This window comes from Harpegnathos saltator, unplaced genomic scaffold (assembly GCF_003227715.2).
Source record: "Harpegnathos saltator strain DR-91 unplaced genomic scaffold, Hsal_v8.6 scaffold53, whole genome shotgun sequence".
Taxonomy (NCBI): Eukaryota; Metazoa; Arthropoda; class Insecta; order Hymenoptera; family Formicidae; genus Harpegnathos; species Harpegnathos saltator.
In genome coordinates this window covers 841,984-856,643 of record NW_020230349.1, presented here as the reverse complement: position 1 = coordinate 856,643, position 14,660 = coordinate 841,984, and the positions used below count along the sequence as shown (strand labels likewise).

The 14,660-nt window shown below is 40.1% G+C and overlaps 1 protein-coding gene and 1 long non-coding RNA gene across 3 annotated transcripts; both read left to right on the top strand.

The window, feature by feature from the left end:
• The first annotated feature begins 841 nt into the window (after positions 1 to 841).
• LOC112589510 (uncharacterized) lies at positions 842 to 1,384 on the top strand. Its single transcript, XR_003113593.1, has 3 exons — positions 842 to 872; positions 1,112 to 1,194; positions 1,362 to 1,384. It is a non-coding gene; the product is annotated as an uncharacterized LOC112589510 (long non-coding RNA).
• A 6,527-nt stretch (positions 1,385 to 7,911) lies between these two features.
• On the top strand, positions 7,912 to 14,497 carry mats (MOB kinase activator-like 1). Of its 2 annotated transcripts, none has more exons than XM_011154370.3 (5): positions 7,912 to 8,236; positions 9,358 to 9,524; positions 9,615 to 9,842; positions 9,934 to 10,097; positions 10,763 to 14,497. In XM_011154370.3, the coding sequence occupies exons 1-5, from the start codon at positions 8,223 to 8,225 to the stop codon at positions 10,841 to 10,843; spliced, it is 654 nt and encodes a 217-aa protein (XP_011152672.1). In that variant the 5' UTR covers positions 7,912 to 8,222; the 3' UTR covers positions 10,844 to 14,497. The 2 variants fall into 2 exon arrangements, with proteins under 2 accessions (XP_011152672.1, XP_025158873.1); XM_025303088.1 differs by lacking the exon at positions 7,912 to 8,236 and adding an exon at positions 9,118 to 9,205.
• Positions 14,498 to 14,660: the final 163 nt, after the last annotated feature.

Below are 14,660 nucleotides of genomic sequence, written 5' to 3'. Positions count from 1 at the left end.
GCATGCATTGAGTACCATGTATTTATTATTTTTATATGATAACTAATCTAAATACGTTAACATGAAATATTATTATCCAAATTTCTATTTTTATAGAAGAAGATAATAATTTAACCAAATAAAAATAAACCGAAATCAAATTATATCATTATATTTGTATCTTCTCCAAAAATAATGGTATCACAAAATTTGAGTCAAGCATTACAAAATTTCAAGTTTGCTTACTCTCCTTACGGGATTCAAATTTAAATGTCCATTTGTAAAAGAATATTTTCGAGAGCACACAACTGTTGTCTCCGTTTCTTGTTGTCATCTTTTTTCGTCAGCTCTTTCAAGAGCTCCATGTCCTATCTAGACTTTCAATGTCAATGAAGAAAAAAACCGTAGCGAATATTCTCCATTCATTCCGATCAAACATTCTTTCTCTATCGCTGCTTACCAACCAGGAACGCTAAATTTTTGTTCCAGACGTTGCGAGAAGCAAGTCTGGCGGACGCTGATGCCGCACCGGAGGATCTGGTTCGGGCAGAGCAGGGTCGGCTGGAAGGTTAAGTTTACAAGTTTTTTACACATCTTTGTCCAACCCTTTAACATCTTTGCTTTTGCAACTTGTTCCTCATCAGCTTTCTTGAAAGCTTCATGTCTCATTTGAATTTTCAATGTTGGAACTAAAATATTGAGATAAATATCCCATATCAAAATATTTCCGTATTTCCGATTTACCTCGATCATAGATATTCTCTCTCCACCACAGATTATCAACTGGAAAAACTACATTTCTGTTTTAGTTGTTGCGGAAAGTAACAACAATCCGGCAGATGCGGATGCCGTACCGGTGGATCCGGTTCGGGCCAAGCAGAGTCGATCGGAAGGTAAAGTTTACAAGTTTCCTATACATCTGTATTCAACCCTTTACGATCTTTGCCTTTGCAACTTGTTCCTCATCAGCTCTCTTGAAAGTTTCATGTCTCATTTAAATCTTCAATATTGAAATATAAATATTGAGATAAAAATCCCACATCAAAATATTTCCGTATTTTCGATTCGCCCGATCCAAGATATTCTCTCTCTACCGCAGGTTATTAACCGGGAAATTATTTTTCTGTTTCAGTTGTGCGGAAAACAACAGCAATTCGGCGGACGCGGGTGCCGCACCGAAGGATTCGGTTCGGGCCAAGCAGAGTCGGCTTGAAGGTAAGTTTACAAATTTACTATAATCCTCTGTTTGACTCTTGGCGATCTAGAGCTGGGATATAATTTCCGACTCGACTTGAATTACGATCGCAAAGGGTAAACTACAATTTTACTCGCCCGCACTCGTTGGTCTGATCTCATAAACGAATGTGAATTTTTTGTTACAGAGTTGAAGCGGAACGTGGCCGGCTCTGGCTGCAAGTCGTTTCGGTGAGTAAATGCAAAATAAAAAGAAAAACAAAATTCCGCATGACGGATATGGTGTGACCAGATGAAATATCGTTCAAGTCAATGCGAATTGCAAATAGATTCTTGCATGTGTGTGTTTGTGACGTTGAATTCAATACATTGCTCGAAACAATTAGGGAATTATTTGATCGCGATATCCTGCATTATATACGAGATTTAAAATAGTGAATGATTCTCTATTGATATTCAGTCATCTGAATAAGAAATATTCTGTACAACCGCGATGTACAAACACGAAATCGTCATCAGCTGCTTTATTTTTATTTTTCAAGCGGGCCGCAGAATTATTTAACGATATAATTATTTGACAATATTCAATTGTCCGTGTAAAATATATTCATACGCATAAATGCCGATACCGTTGCTGCTTTTCTTTTATTTGCAAAACAGGCTGTAGAATTATATGGCAATATTGTCCATTCATCACGATCCCTATTGTCTCGAGTAGCGTATAATGCGCGCACAGATTGCGCAAGCGCACGCCGAGCTTGAGGTATCCTCGCTCGCGTGCCTTTGAATATCGCGACCGCGGTTATCAAAATACGCATTTTTACCCGTGCTCCAACAAAGAAGACTTAAATTCTCATTTCGCCAAAGTATCGCGAACGTAAGCTTCGTCGTGACGGAACTATCATGCGTGAAAACGTTGCCCCGCTTCTCTATTTTTGCGTTCCCTTGAAGCGACCGGTTTTTGATTGTCTAATCTTTCCTCACGTGCATTCGTGAATATTGCACTCGTAGATATCGATAATACCGCATTTTCGTGACTTTTCCGATGCAATCGCGAAAAGCGCCGTAAAAGTCCGTTGGACGAGTCCATAAATTTTCACACAGTTTTTGCTCCTTGCCGATCGAGTTTATAAAGTCCGTTTCGCAGCGCATAAAAAGTTTCCACCGATGTCGACATAAAACGTTCGTTATTTGACGCAAATATCGCCGCTCTAATACAAATATCGACCGCGTCATGAAAGTGTAGCAATCACCGTGGGACGCGCTGCAAGATGAATGCTGAGCGACATGGAGAGCGGTAGCGGACATGGAAGAACATTGGTAGACCTGGTTGGACATTGGCAACGGGACATTACCAACATCATCATTGGTGAGCGTTTGACTCAATACTTACAGAGAGCTCTTTTATTATTATATTGTGCATGCCGCAAATTTGCATTGACATTTATAACGAAAAATATATTCCATGAATTATTGCCATATATTATAGCTATATATTATTGCCATATATTGTTGCGATATATTGTTGCCATATATTGTTGCCGTATATTACTGCTATATATTATTGCCACACATTGCCACGCATTATCCCCATATTATGGCCACCTGAAATCACGCGAGCAATCGAGAACACTGAATTTACCGGTAATCGCAAAAGCGCGCGGTAGACGTCACAGATTGATGCCAGCAGCCCGCATCAGAGCTGCCCGATAACAATACTCTTGCTACAATTTAACTTTAAACTAAAGCGGTCTCCGATCGCAGGAAACTTTCTATCGCGGACTAACCCTTCGAGCAGAATATTCCCGAGAAGCGCTCTTCAGATAAACGCTAGTTATAAGCGAACATGCCCCGTTAGGGCCCCGACGCGGTCTTGTTGTCGCAGAAAATTAGGAAGAAAGGAGCTAAACATCCGACACCGTTGTGAAAAGAAGGACGATGACGTCCCTTCGCGAGTAAAATATTAGGCCCTTGCGAACGCGAACGTCAAATTCCACCACGGCTGAGAACGTCCTCCGACCAGTTTCTTCGCGGAAACGGCTCAAAACCTAGGAACGCGCTTTCGCCACAATATAGTCCTTTATTAACCATATTCACACCATAAACATCGACTTCCAACTCCATGTAGAAGCGAAGATATCAACATTAAAATTAAAGAATTAAATTAAAATTTATTTAAATTTAAACATGTAATCTTCGGTATCTCATAAACGACACAAAAAACAGGTACACGCTTTTGCCCTAAACCTCGACACTCAATTCACAATAGAAGCGGAGATATCAACGGTACAAGTTGAAAAATTTTAATCTCCGATATCTCCTAAACGGTTAGAGATACAGGCCTATTTCTGGCACCAAATTAAGGTCCAATCAAAAACCTACATTTTGCCGTAAGTGACGACACTCTGCTCCCACTAGAAGCGGAGATATCAACGGAGAAAGGTTGAAAAACTTTAACCTTCGATATCTCCTAAACGGTTAGAGATACAGGCCTGGTTCTGGCACCAAATTAAAGTCCTCTCAAAACCCAACATTTTGCCATAAGTGACGACTCTCTACTCCCAGTAGAAGCGGAGATATCGACGGAGAAAGCTTGGAAAACTTTAACCTTCGATATCTCCTAAACGGTTAGAGATACAGGACTGGTTCTGGCACCAAATTAAAGTCCTCTCAAAACCCTACATTTTGCCGTAAGTGGCGACTCTCTACTCCCAGTAGAAGCGGAGATATCAACGCAGAAAGGTTGGAAAACTTTAACCTTCGATATCTCCTAAACGGTTAGAGATACAGGCCTGGTTCTGGGACCAAATTAAAGTCCTTTCAAAACCCTACATTTCAAAACCCTACGTTTTCGACTCCATGGACGACTCTCTACTCCCAGCAGAAGCGGAGATATCGACGGAGGAAGGCTGGATATCGACGGAGAAAGGCTGGAAAACTTTAAACTTCGATATCTCCTAAACGGTTAGAAATACAGGCCTGGTTCTGGCACCACATTAAAGTCCTCTCAAAACCCTACATTTTGTCGTAAGTGGCGACTCTCTTCTCCCAGTAGAAGCGGAGATATCAACGCAGAAAGGTTGGAAAACTTTAACCTTCGATATCTCCTAAACGGTTAGAGATACAGGCCTGGTTCTGGCACCAAATTAAAGTCCTTTCAAAACCCTACATTTCAAAACCCTACATTTTCGACTACATGGACGACTCTCTACTCCCAGCAGAAGCGGAGATATCGATGGAGGAAGGCTGGATATCGACGGAGAAAGGCTGGAAAACTTTATACTTCGATATCTCCTAAACGGTTAGAGATACAGGCCTGGTTCTGGCACCAAATTAAAGTCCTGTCAAAACCCTACATTTTGCCGTAAGTGGCGACTCTCTACTCCCAGTAGAAGCGGAGATATCAACGCAGAAAGGTTGGAAAACTTTAACCTTCGATATCTCCTAAACGGTTAGAGATACAGGCCTGGTTCTGGCACCAAATTAAAGTCCTTTCAAAACCCTACATTTCAAAACCCTACATTTTCGACTACATGGACGACTCTCTACTCCCAGCAGAAGCGGAGATATCGACGGAGGAAGGCTGGATATCGATGGAGAAAGGCTGGAAAACTTTAAACTTCGATATCTCCCAAACGGTTAGAGATACAGGCCTGGTTCTAGCACCAAATTAAAGTCCTCTCAAAACCCTACATTTTGCCGTAAGTGGCGACTCTCTACTCCCAGTAGAAGCGGAGATATCAACGCAGAAAGGTTGGAAAACTTTAACCTTCGATATCTCCTAAACGGTTAGAGATACTGGCCTGGTTCTGGCACCAAATTAAAGTCCTCTCAAAACTCTACATTTTCGACTACATGGACGACTCTCTACTCCCAGTAGAAGCGGAGATATCAATGGAGAAATGTTGGAAAACTTTAACCTTCGATATCTCCTAAACGGTTAGAGATACAGGCCTGGTTCTGGCACCAATTTAAAGTCCTCTCAAAATCCTACATTTTGCCGTAAATGGCGACTCTCTACTCCCAGTAGAAGCGAAGATATCAACGGAGAATTGTTGGAAAGCTTTAATCTTCGATATCTCCTAAATTAGAGGCTAGAGATACAGGCCTGTTTTTTTTTTTGCCAAAATGTAGTCCTGTAAAAACACTATTCTCACCATAAATTTCGACTCTCAATTCCCAGCAGAAGCGGAGATATCAACGGTACAAGTTGGAAAACTTTAACCTTCGATATCTGCTAAACGGCTGGATATAGAGGCCTGTTTTTTTTTCTCCAATATGTAGTCCTGTAAAAACCCTACATTCACCTTAAATTTCGACTCTCAATTCCCAGTAGAGGCGGAAATATCAACAGCACCATTTGGAAAACTTTAAGCTTCGATATCTCCTAAACGGCTAGAGATACGGGCCTGCTTTTTGCAACTATATAGTCCTGTATCAACCCTATTCTCACCGTAAATTTGATGATTTTGAATTTTCAAATTCATTTTGATGATTTTGGAATTTCAAATTCATTTTGATTAACAAAAATCAGGGCGCCATTGTAACAATGTATTCTTGAGACTAAGTAAAGCAAGAAAGTCTAGTAGCACTTTTTCTTCTGACAAACAGTTAGCGAGATATCGTAAGTTAAATATTGAAAATGTTATCATGTTTTCCTCAAATATGTCAAGAAATATTAAGCAAATAAAAAAATATTTTAGACAAAGTTGTTCACATTAACTAGTAGAAGAAAACATTGTAATAAATGATAAGGGTTCCCATTTGAAAAATGCAGTTTGACCTTCACATGACCTTGAAAATAGAGGTCGAGATGAAAGTCATGATAATCATAAGGTAACTCACTTAAATCCCTACAACTTTTATTGAAATCATTTTCATTCAAACTTCACTATTGAAGAATTATTTGGGGTGGGACTTTAAAATGTAACACCCTGTATATATTGTTATAGGTATTTTTATATTATATTGATATATACGAAAAAACATAATGGAATCTGTAACGAATGTTGAAGATATAAGATATAGTTAAAACGGAAAATACAGAAAATTGAAAATATAAAGAAACTAATTAGGACTTTTTTTATTTACATATCTTGTTAAAGTAATTTTTTTTATATATAATCCTCTTTCTACTTCCTTTCAGAACTATTTGTATGTAAAGCAATATAATGTTATGGATTTTTTTAAAAGTACTTATTTCTTTCATTGTTTTAGAATTATATACTTATTATATAGATCCGTAAGATACTCATAAAAATAAGAATGACAAACCGTAATGCACTCTAGTGTTACGCAAAGAAACTATATTGCGTTCCAACAAATACTTTACAGCGTGTAGCACAGTGTAAAGCATGTCATAACTGGAAAACGGCCAGTATGTGGTTAATCAGCTGAGCCACGGTCGCCACCATTTTCGAGCCAAACCATGTGAAATGGATGAGAGGACCTTATCTTGTCCCGTTTCTCTACTTACAGCCCTTAGCTCGGGCCGCAGCGCGGACTAGTCAATCCAGCAATTATCGACGGTATGCAGGAGTTTAGAAGCGGGACGAGATAAAACACGAATAGCGGCGCGTGTCTTTTCCCTCACCGCGCACGAACAATAGTTGCTAGATGTATTATCTGTGCGTAGCTAAAGCAGTCGGTATTATCATCGCTTTTTAATTACCTCCGGGCCCCCTTGGGGCCCCTTCGGTCAATACGAAAATTTACTCAGGGCTGACAGTCTTTGGTAATGAAGGAGCTCGAGGTGATGTTAACACGCGCTTGTTGCAAAAGAAAGTAGGCTGCTAGCAGTCCATATATTATATAGTCAAAGGATTGGACACAACCAACCGGTGCGAAGCTTTCTCTAGTGTATTACCAAATATAACCAATCGTTTACTTTCTGTCCACGGTATCGATCATGAACCTTTTCCTCTAGCACAAACTCGTGAAAAGTGAACATTTCCATATGCTCTTGCATTAGAAAATTTTCACTTTTCACGAGTTCACATTAAAGGAAGATTCAGAGGCCATCTACAATAAGCAATTAGTCATAAGCTATAAGCAAATTATTTCAAAAATAATCGACTGTGGTTGGTCAATTTGATTACAACTTATGACTAATAGCTTATTGTAGAAGGCCCATCATGATTGATATCCTGATATGCTGCGTTCAATTGATACACACCCGTGTCTTAAGCCAGCGGCACACGGTACTTGTTTTCGTGCTGGATCGCTTGCTGGATGAAAATATTGTGTTCTGATTGGTGCATTTCCGATGATGGATGGATTTTCGTATGCCGCTGGCTTTGCTGAGCGCCATCATTATTTTCTATTTTTAAGATAACAGGTAAACTGCCGATGTTCCGATATTTATTGCCAGTACTGAAAATCTATATTTCGTGTTACGTATACTGTAGAGTTTTAGTATTGACGGTGAATATCAGAACGCACCCGTAACCAGTGAAACGACTCGCACATCATGCAAGTAGGAAACACCAATCGTATTACTTCGCCATTTCTGTCCCGCGATGGCGACGTACCATGTCGATAGTCAACCGAGTTTACATGACGTCCCGAAACGAGGAATAGAGATAGAAACATGGGGTTAGTGAGAAAAGGAGAGAGAGAGAGAGAGAGAGAGAGAGAGAGAGAGAGAGAGAGAGAGAGAGAGAAAGCGGATAACTGCGAGTGAAACTAACAACAGTGGACCACGAACAAACGGAGGGGAGTGTAGGTGCAACGGTAAGTTGTCGTCGTTTTCGGAACTCTTGATCACATAGGAGTGAAGAGAAGAGAGGGTACCTCGAGAAGAGGAATTCATTGCGCACCCGTTTAAGTACTGTAGGCCGATCAACGCGTCGTCGCCAACGTCTTTATCGCGCTGTCGTTCTTGTTGACGACGTCATTTACATCCGTCGTTGCAAGCTCTTCCTCGTAGCGACCGAGCGAGGACGCGCGCAGTGACCACACTAGCGAACGGACAGTCGCTCATCGGAGCTACTTGACGAAGTAGAGACGATTAACCTAGCCAGCAAAACTACGACTACGGACCTACTACGATGAGCTTCCTATTGTGAGTACTTTTTCACTTTGCCATTTTTTCCCTGTCATCGTCGTCGAATCACCGCTCGTTCGCTCGCTCGCTCGCTCAATCGATACACCGTCGAGGAGGCATATAGACATGACAGAATCAGATTCGTCGCGATGTCCTTCGGGAATTTCTCGTCGCTGTTGCGACTCGCGACAGGGAACAACGGTTATGGAGAAGATTTTTTCTTTGCCGAAAGCCGTTGTGCTTCTTTGTGAGAATTAATTTTTTTCTCCCACATCCTCCCCCTCCTGTCTTTCTCTCGATATCTAATTTAATAACTATGTACATCATTCACGTCGAGGACGATAAATTCGGTCTATGAAGGAATTGTTACGATTGATCGAACAGAAATAAAAATAGGTTGCTATCCAACTAATTTACTTTTCTACATTTTCTTGTTGGATTCATGTTATTCCTACGAATGAATCTGACAATTACCGTTCGACGACGCGCAATCTATGAATCATCCGTCTCGGCGACGGCCGCGCCTCGTTTCACTTTTCGTCGTCGTCGTCATCGCAAGGAAGTTTTCACAGATACGATCGAGATTGGCACGACGTTGACCGCATCGCGTCACTTGTTCGTTCGTTTTGACGTTCGCGACAAAGCAACATTGCTCTCTCCATCTTCCTGCGTGGTGTGCATCAGTGTCTGTGTATCAGTGTACGACGTAATCGTGATCAGCTGAGCGTCGCGTCGCGTCGCGTCGCGTCTCCTCTCCTCTCCTCTCCTCTCCTCTCCTCTCCTCTCCTCTCCTCTCCTCTCCTCTCCTCTCCTCTCCTCTCCTCTCCTCTCCTCTCCTCTCCTCTCCTCTCCTCTCCTCTCCTCTCCTCTCCTCTCCTCTCCTTTCCTCTTCTCTCCTCGCTTCGTCTCATCTTGTCTCGTCTCACCATGCCTCACCTCACTTCATCTAGTACTACCTCGCTTCGCCTTGCCTTGCCTCGCTGTTTAGTACGTGTATACCTGAATAAATTTTTTTTCTCAACCGTGCTTTGGATCATTCGTCCGTGTCGTAAAAGTGAATCTGTGTTACCAAACTTTCCGAGAGATCCTAGCCGCACATTATGATTTTGTAACGACCTTTCCTTTTCTATTTTCTCAAGTGGAAGCAGGTCTTCCAAGACCTTCAAACCTAAGAAGAATATTCCGGAAGGCACTCATCAGTATGATCTGATGAAACACGCGGCTGCCACACTGGGTTCCGGAAATTTGCGGCTCGCGGTTATGCTGCCTGAAGGAGAGGATTTGAACGAATGGGTTGCTGTTAATAGTGAGTTGTTGTACTTCACGTTGTATTAACACGTTGATGACAATTGGATTGGACCTCTGTTCACTCGTTCTAACTTGTCACCATTTTCAGCCGTTGATTTCTTCAATCAAATTAACATGCTGTACGGCACCATCACAGAATTTTGTACAGAGGAGAGCTGTCCCATCATGTCAGCAGGTCCAAAGTATGAGTACCATTGGGCCGATGGTCATACGGTGAAAAAGCCGATTAAATGCTCAGCACCCAAATATATAGACTATTTAATGACCTGGGTGCAAGATCAATTGGATGATGAAACACTGTTTCCATCGAAAATTGGTAATTATCTTTCTCCACGTTCTCTCGCCTCTATTGTCGATTAGTTTTTCAACAATTGCGAGTGCTACGCGCCGATTGTTCTCTCTTGTAGGAGTTCCTTTCCCCAAAAATTTCCTGTCGATCGCAAAGACCATACTGAAACGGTTATTCAGAGTATACGCCCACATCTATCATCAACACTTCACCGAGGTTGTACAGCTTGGAGAAGAGGCGCATTTGAACACTTCGTTCAAACATTTCATATTCTTCGTTCAGGTATACAACCGCGCCTGTATGTTACAAAATTAGCGAAACATATTCAATTAAATAAGAACGAATGAACAGTGAGAAAAGGCGATGATGATATGACTTGCTACGTATCGGTACTCGCTTTAATGCGCACGTGAATGGATTCTTTGAGTAGGATCTCGCTTGAAAGGAGTCAACGTACCTGCCTCTTGTTGATTGAATTATTAATGACTACATGTACGAAGATGGATTCGATCCGACTGATTGAATTTCGTGTTCTGCGACGACGAACTGACATCAGATTCAATTTTCAGAAATTTAGATATATGATATACTCCATTTTTTCAGTGATACTATGTCACTCTAAAAAATTCCAAAGAGTACCGGTGACATTTTGTTTTACATTGCTGACAGCCAAAGTTCACTGATCGACCGAAGCACTTTCCCTAAATTTTGCATACGGAGAAGAAACAAACAAACATTTGAAACATTGTATCAATTCGTTGTTATTTCAATATTATGTTCTCGATGTTCTTTTTTACAATTTACGTTTTTCCTTCTTTCCGAAAGAAATATTGCCCGTGAATAAGCGGATAATTAAAAACCGAGAAAAATTTCAATCACGCGATACTTCGGTAGTGATAAGTTCACTTTTGTTCATCTAACATCGCGCATCGCATGTACCGTTACAGGAGTTTAATCTCATCGAAAGAAGGGAACTGGCACCGCTACAAGAATTAATAGAGAAACTGACGGCGAAAGATGCGCGATGAGGCTCACCTCCACCGAGCCACTCGCCATCCCGAAACTTCTCCAAAGAATCTCAACCGTGTTGTCTTCGCTGACTTTGCACCGTGTAATCGCATTATTTAACCGCCGATCCATTAATCGCTACCGCAACAATTTGTCTCGGAATAAGAAACGGCAGCGAGGTGCACTGACTGTCCGCCTCGTTTTGGGAACAAGTGACTGATAATAGATGCCTGCAACGTTTGCTTTTGGAACCTCATTTTGTTGGCGCATTGATGTATTTTATATAATTACACAGCTACATCTTGCGAGTTGTATAAAGCACACAGCTACATCTTGCGAGTTGTATAAAGCACACAGCTACATCTTGCGAGTTGAGTGTCGAATGGTCAACGAAAATAACAAACGATGGTGATGCTCTTCGTGAGACAATATGTCCAACCTAGCATTTGCTTGTGTTTTCGTCGCGATTCCGAGAATGTACTTTCGAGCGGTCCAAACACGTTTCGTAATTTATTGCATCTTATTACTAATAATGCCGATACATACGATAGAGAAAGAGATAGAAATCGAGAACAATCAAGTCGAATCGTTTTAACTATGTGTGTCAGTACAAAGCATCGGCTGGGACGTGGGAAAAGAATGTTTCTTGTTCTTTTAAGCGAACGCAAGAAAGACTATCCGTGAGATGCTCGGTTTTATAGTTTTGTTGTTGTTATTATTATTATTATTATTATTATTATTATTATTATTATTATTACTGTCGCTATTACTAGATGTAAAAATATGTCGCTATTATATATAGAGAGAATACTGTTGTTTCGTGCGGCTATGTGCGAATATAACAGCATATCGTGTGAACGACGTATAGTTATCATTTTATCCAAGGATAAATATAAAACGATGCTTTTTCCTATCGTTTCGTATTAGCAAATCGTATTCTTTATCAAACAAGTGCAGTGATTGTTGATTATTTAGAACCGTTAAAAGAGTAGAATTAATGCAACGCTATTACATTACCTTAAGGTATCACCCTGTAAGCGCTTGTAGACTTATTTATACGACTAGCATTTTTGTATCTATTTTGTCTCTTCATAGAGAAAGAGGAGAGAGTCCAATAGTCCTCACTTTTCGAACCCCTTTTATCAATAGCGAACTATCTGCATTGTGCGATATATTTTGCGTTTTTTATATAATTTATACGTAATTTATACGAAGAAAAGAAACCGTCACGCGACAAGATGTGTTTCATAAAATTCACTAATTAGTCGCGTGACACGAGATGCACGTATATTTATCTTTGACGATTCGCGTTTTATTGTATCCAATCGATTTCATGCCTCATCGGTCAAAAAGCATCTCCACTGCATCATATATAACGTTTGTATCGCAATATTTAATATCTTAGAATATTTTGTAATCGGTACTTGATTGAAACTAAATGAACTTCTGTTTGAACATAACTGCTCGTTGTGAAACTGTGCAAATTTTAAGTACAATTAATTGATCCACCATGATCGCCGATCAATCACTTACACAGGGCAACACGTTCATCACAAATGGTATGAGATAACTAGAACATATATCAGATTAAGTATTAAAAATTAAGAATTTCTCATTAAGATGCGACGAATCCATTAATTTCAATCAGTGCTCGGTTTTGCTTTCAAATTAATGCCACGTCCTTCGTGGATGTATTTCCACAAAGTTTCCACGGACGTTTCGTGAACATTTCAGTTTATTTCTTTAGACGGAAGAACAATCTCAATTTCAATCTTGACTCTGTCCTGATTGGCAAATTTTAATTTACAATCAATAATCCTTAATTTCTTACACATCAATCTGATATAGGAATTCAAAGATCGTTTGCCTGATAGAACGTCATCTCTTTCAACACATCACGCGTTAGTGCATACGATAACATAAGTCTGTAGAAAAGCTCTAAAAGTTTCGAAAGTCATTGAAAAGGGAATCATATTTTTTTCGTTGCAGTAGACATTGGAATTCGATTCCGTATACGCAAATCTCGTATACGTATAACGCGCGCGCGCGCGTACGCGTATGTATACATACCAAATATCCCAATTGGCGCAATTGATTTTTACTATGTTCTCTGAGCTTTATTTTTAGAGTTAATTTTTCTTCGTTGAAAATATTGGGAACAGCGATTTTAATTTTCAGTATTACAAATTTACATGTATACGTAATGCGTACGTGCACGCGCGCGCACACACACACACACACCACACACACTGTGTGTACGTATCGGCGTATTTTATTATAATGATATGATTAAGATAATAATTAACGAAAGGGACGTAAAAAGGTATCGACTTTAATAATGTTGGTATCGTCGCCGAGAAACAGGTGACGCATTTATATGTTAGAATTGATACGTAAGTCATAATGGTAACAACACTTGTAATGATAATATGGTACTTAAAACATAGAGTAACATTAAAAACGGAGAGAGTTAGAAGCTTCTACGAACGTAATTTTCTCTGAGGATACTAACAGCAGTCCCTGTTCATGATCGCGACGGGTGACAGTCGCTTACCAAGTTACTACCCGGCATTCTCGACCACCATGACAAATTACTATTTTTAGTCCTACACTTATGACTCAACGATGTAACGCTGATCCATATATTATCACTATACTCGTGATGTTTCGACGCTTTTCTTCAGCCATCCCTTGTTCCCTCATTAGACATATATTTTCCCTATCCCTTTTCTCTTCGAATGACTTTCCGCGGCGCGAGTGCCTCAAAATATTGTGTACGTGTGTGCGTGTGTGTGTGTGTGTGTGTGTGTGTGTGTGTGTGTGTGGGGCCAACACGGTCGTACAATTGTCGCAAATCGACAAGTTTATACAGCGATTTGTTTCAAGATTATCCTGAAATCGTTAGATCGTTAACGAAAAATTGAGGAATCAACATTGGCGGGTAATCGGAAACTTGCAAGAATAAATTCTCAAGTATTCGCTAATCTTATAACTTTTACAATCGATACCATCATTCGATACATGTAATATGATCCCTTAAAAAGAAATATTTTCATCTTTAATTTTGTCTTTTATTCTTGGATTAAAAGATTACTGCTACAGATGGAAGGTAACATTTGTTTTCTCGTGAGTTCCTCACCCTCGACCCTTGTAACATTAAATTTGAATTTGCGTGAAGAATATCTGTTTGTATTTACTAAAACCAAACAATTTTGCAAGTTATTCAAATGATATCGCTTATCATTAATAGGGAAAGTCTCTGTGAGGTTTATAAAGTTCAGTGGTCACACACATATGCAGGCCGATCGAATCGAGTTCGCGAATGCGAACGAGATGACAGCTTGATGCTGTCTGCTAAAGGGATGCGCCGTTTTCACCATCTTGTAAATTTCTTTGCAATTATTTTTGTCACATACAAAGCGGCAGAGACGATCGTGTTGAAAGTTGTGTTTCTTCTTCGTTCGGGACGGCCTTTCGCGGAGAGTTTTCAGTGATCAACTGTCCGCTCGTATGATAGTAACGCTAGTGATATCTCTGTGCAATGTAAATAATATTTTTCACGATTATTAATGGGAACCCGTGCGAGAATTGCGACGCGGGACTACAAACTGAAATGTTTATAGTCCTGAATATAATCTTGTAATCTTCCTGTAATAAATATCGTTTCGATTGCATTCGTACGTGTTTTTCTCTTCCTCATTCTACTGTGATGTTACGACCGCAGGCGTCAAAGTAAGCTTGAACAACTAACACGAGTTGACTGTTGTAAATAAGTTATTTTACTGTCTCACCTCAAACAATTTTTTTTAATAATGAAGCGATCGTCGTCATGGTGAC